This window comes from Erinaceus europaeus, chromosome 17 (assembly GCF_950295315.1).
Source record: "Erinaceus europaeus chromosome 17, mEriEur2.1, whole genome shotgun sequence".
NCBI lineage: Eukaryota > Metazoa > Chordata > Mammalia > Eulipotyphla > Erinaceidae > Erinaceus > Erinaceus europaeus.
In genome coordinates, this window is record NC_080178.1 from 6,301,415 (window position 1) to 6,306,132 (window position 4,718).

At 38.2% G+C, this 4,718-nt stretch overlaps 1 protein-coding gene across 2 annotated transcripts; it reads right to left on the reverse strand.

Annotated features, from left to right (window-relative positions):
* Positions 1-1,647: 1,647 nt before the first annotated feature.
* LOC103110372 (olfactory receptor 5M5-like) lies at positions 1,648-4,459 on the reverse strand. Of its 2 annotated transcripts, none has more exons than XM_060177436.1 (2): positions 4,427-4,459; positions 1,648-2,568 (listed from the first exon to the last, which is right to left on the reverse strand). In XM_060177436.1, exons 1-2 carry the CDS (start codon positions 4,457-4,459, stop codon positions 1,648-1,650), a joined length of 954 nt encoding a protein of 317 aa, XP_060033419.1. The 2 variants fall into 2 exon arrangements, with proteins under 2 accessions (XP_060033419.1, XP_007519607.2); XM_007519545.2 differs by lacking the exon at positions 4,427-4,459 and adding an exon at positions 4,040-4,050 and having other exon boundaries at positions 1,648-2,575.
* Between the last annotated feature and the right edge of the window lie 259 nt (positions 4,460-4,718).

The window sequence follows — 4,718 nt, forward strand, 5'->3', positions numbered from 1 at the left end:
TGAGGAACTGTCTAAATACATCAAACACCTACTGAAATAACTACAAAAATACATCACTAGTAATACAATAATAGTGGGAGACTTGAACACCCTACTCTCATACTTAGATCAATGAAGCAGAGAATCAACAAATAAACAAGAGAATTAAATGAAGAGATGGACAGACTAGACCTCCCGGACATTTTCAGAGTACTTCACTCCAAAAAACTTCCTCAGAGCCCCACCCTACTAGAGAAAGAGGCAGGCTAGGAGTATGGATAGATCTGTCAACACCCATGTTCGACAGAGAAGCAATTACAGAAGCCAGACCTTCCACCTTCTGCATCCCACAGTGATCTTGGATCCACACTTCCAGAGTGTTAAAGAATAGGAAAGCTATCAGGGGAGGGGTTGGGATATGGAGATCTGGTGATGGGAATTGTGTGGAGTTCTACCCCTCTTATCCTATGATTTTTGTCAATGTTTCCTTTTATAACATAAATAAATAAATAAATGAAAATAATAGAGAATTCTTAAATAAAACTGGAAATACCTAATGATCCATCTATTCCAATAGTACATAAAAACACTCTGTTCATAGCTGCATTCTTCACAATGGTGAAAGTATAAAAGCAACACAAATGTTCATTGGTAGTGGACTGGTTATAGATATTGTATCATTTAGGTCAAAATGGATGAAACTAGGAATTTTATGCTAAATGAAATAAGTAAATAGATGAAAGACAATAACAAAATGATTTCATTCATATGAAAAGTATTGTAAACTAAAACAAACTTGTAAAAAAATAATTAGCCTAAGAGGCTAGGTGAGGCCCATCTGGTTAAGTGTATAGGTTACCATACAGAAGTATCCAGTATCAACCCTTCCTCAACACCTGCAAGGGGGGAACTTCAAAGGAGGTAAAAGGGTATGCCAATATACTTCTTTCCCTTTCAATCTCTATCCTCAACTTCTCTCTCAGTTTCTCTATCTCAACACAAGAAATAAAATGATTACTCAGACATTGCGGGTACTACAAATAATTATACAAATTCTATAAGTGATTTCATAAGGCAGGAAAGAGTGTATAAAATTTTAGTAGTATGTACAGAAGCCTATACCTACCAACAACATACACACACACAGGCACAAACACACACCCACCCACACACAGGAGAATGAAATGACATATGTGGTTTTTATATATGTGCAAACCAGTATCAATCAACTAATAAAAATTTTGAAAGGAAATCTGGAGAAGATTTGTATAATGTGGGCTGGCTTCTTAGTAATACATTTTTCATCCTAAAATGACTTCAAAGTTGTAAGACTTGTTCACAAATCAATACAAGCTCTAAGAGATCTAAAGACTAATTTTAGTAAGGTTACACAGGCATGGGAGATGGCTAATCTCTAGACTTATTTTGCTACAATTAAAAAAAATAGAAAAAAATAAAGTAAAAATGGAGACTTATTTAAGCCACAAGTTACAATGGAAGAATTTCCCTGAACTGATCAAACAACCTGAATGAACTGGAGCTACTGTTTCATCGATTTTCAACTATTACCACAACTAAACATTACTTAGCCTATTGAACGACTAAAATAGAAGTATACAGGCAAAAATAGTGTGAAGTTTCTAATGAAATAATAAGAGCCCTCTCTCTCTATTTCCCCACTCCTTGTTGCCCTAGGGCCTTTTTCAATGCCTCTTTGACATCCTTGTTCCGGAGTCCATAGATCATGGGGTTCAGCATAGGAATCACTGTGGTGTAAAACACAGCCACCATTTTGCCCTGCTCCACAGACTCCTCTGTGGGGCGTCTCATATGCATGCAGAAGAGGGTCCCATAGAAGATAATAACCACAGTCAAGTGGGAGCCACAGGTGGAAAAAGCTTTCCTTCTCCCTTCTGCAGAACGGCTTCTGATGATGGTTCCAAGGATGAACATATAGGAGGTGAGGATGATCAGGAGGGACTGGAGATTACTGCATCCACCTACAATGTACATGGACAACTCTTTGCTGTAGGTGTCAGAGCAGGCCAGTTTGATCAGGGGAGGGTCAGCACAATAGAAGTGGTTGATTTCATTGGCACCACAGAAGGAGAGGTTGTAGGTCCTCCAGGTTTCCATCACGCTGAGGCTGAAGCCATAGACATAAGGGACAATGACCAGGCGCACACAGACACTCCTGGACATCTTGCTGCTGTAGAGCAGGGGATTGCAGATGGCCACGTAGCGGTCATAGGCCATGACGGCCAGCATGCAGTGCTCGGTCAGCACCACAGCGATCACGATGTAGCACTGCACCAAGCAGCCCTCATAGGAGATGGTCTTCTTCTCTGATAAGAAATTCTCCAGCATCTTGGGAGTGACATTGGTGGAAAAGCAGAGATCCAGAACAGACAAGCTAGAGAGGAAGAAGTACATGGGTGTGTGCAGCCGAGGGTCAATTTTGATGAGGACGATCATGCCGAGGTTTCCTACCACAGTGATGAGGTAGACCCCGAGGAACACCACAAAGAAAGCCACTCTCAGTTCTGGACGGCTTGTCAGCCCCAAGAGGATAAATTCTGTTACTTCAGTGTAGTTTCTTCTGCACATTTCCTTCCCTCATAAATGGGACAGGATCTTATTATCTAAGGAATAACAGATACAGAGATTTGTGGATAGAAAGATATATATATATATATATATGGCGGATGTGAAGTCAAGTCTGCTGTCTGACAAAATCCAGGTAGACTGGGGGCTGCCTGCAAAGCAGGAATTCCTGGACAAATCCGAAGCTACTCATCCTTTTGCTTATGATCACATTGATACTTTGGGGACTTATTGGCTACTTTAGTCATAAGAACTTTACAGGGGAAGTACATAAAAAGAACAATTACAGCAGTGAGTGTAGAAAGACCAAAGATGGCCTAGAGGTACAAGCTGCTGCACTCATCAAACAGCTCACAGAGGAAGAGCTGTTTGTTGCCCAGCCTGTGGCTACTACAGAACCAATTTGGCTAAACAGACAGAAGACAGCAAGAATCTTGGATTCTTCCCAGGGCATAAGGGCTGCCTTGGGTAGCTTATAGAATAGGTGGTAGATTGTAGTCTCCCTCAAAGTGTAAGGGCCCATACCAATTACCCCCACCTACAGTCCCTCCTCTCCTGTTTACAGGCATCGATGATGAATATCTTTGTCATGTGGTTTACATTTAAGGAAAGCAGGTTGAGGTTAACAAGTTATCATCTATAAAGTAACTAGCAAGGTCCCATCCCCCCTAGGTGTGTGTTTGCCAGGAAAGAAAGGCAAGCCAAACTAGATAACTTGTTTCACAGAAACAGATTTTTTAGAAACAATAGATGCTTTCCAGAAAACTCATGATATTCCAAGAAGTTTGCTTAAGAAAAATAGATTATACTAAGAGTTTATATTATTAACTGAGATATCTCAGTTAATAATATAAACTCTTAGTATAACATATATATATATATATATATATATATTCAAATACAAACAAACATTAGTTTCAATAATTCATTTATGGGATTATGAGTATATAAATATATGAGTATATAAATACTACTAAAAAACTAAACCAGTGAAGACAGACCTGTAAAAATACAGAACAAGGGGGTTTAGGTGGTTCTACACCTTGTTGAGCTCACAGTTTTTTATGAGAAAGGACCCAAGTTCCAGTCCCTACATTCTAACTACATGTGGGGATGCATCAGGTGTAGGGAAGGAGGTCTATAGGTATATATCTCTCTCTACTTCTCTGTCTCTCCCTTTCTTCTCAGTTTCTCTCTTTTCTATCAAGTGGAGAAATAAAGGTGAAAAAATTATTGGGAGCCAGGCAGTGGTGCACCAGATTAGGGGCACATAGTACAAAACATAAGGACCAGAGCTAGGATCCCAGTTTGAGCCCTAGCTCCACACCTGGGGTGGGGGGTGTGATTTCACAAGCTGTGAAGCAGGTCTGTAGGTGTCAATTTTTCTCTCTTCCTCTTCCCCCTTCTTTTAGTTTCTCTTGTCATCTCCAAAAGTCAAACAAACAAACAAACAAACAAAAAAGTCATAGGAGCAGTGGATTCATATTGCAGGCACAGAGCCCCCATCAGTAACACTGGAGGCAGAAAAAACAAACCTAGAGCTTTTCTGATAATCCTATGGCAATAACTAATAACTATTATTAAATATTGTTATTTAAGATTAATGTGATATGAGTTAAACTGTTGTAAATAGCAAGCATTTTCAGAATAGAAATGATGTTTTTTAAATGTAAATATTTCATGCATTACAAAAATCTTAAAAATAAAATTAAAAAAATTAAAGGCTGAACAATAAAATATAGGCTTCAAATCAGTGAAACAAAACAAGAAAACAAAAATCTCAGTACTTAGATTAAAACAAAAGAGGAATTAAAAAAGTATAGGAAGATCAGATAATATATATAAATGAATTAGGTAAAAATAATTCTATCTGCATTTATAATCAGTCAATGGTCTAAACTAATATCTTCACAATGTATACAAAAATAAAATACAATTACAGACAACTGGGACAAATCAGTGGAAAAGTCAATAAAGTATTTTCTAGGTAAGAATAAAAGTGAATTTTGTTGTTTAATATCTCAGGAAATGGATGTTCAGTCCAAAGCATTCTTGGATATAGAACTTGTTGGACATAGAGTTATGGAATAATCATTCCCCAAGTAAATACACAATTTCTAGACTTTCATGCACTC

Excerpts from the sequence above, each read along its gene's own strand:
- LOC103110372 (XM_060177436.1), bottom strand. The coding sequence starts at position 4,459 with ATGCAGATAGAATTATTTTTACCTAATTCATTT. Across the intron at positions 2,569-4,426 it reads TATTTTTACCTAATTCATTT|ACTGAAGTAACAGAATTTAT; the intron begins ATATATATTATC and ends AGAAGAAACTAC.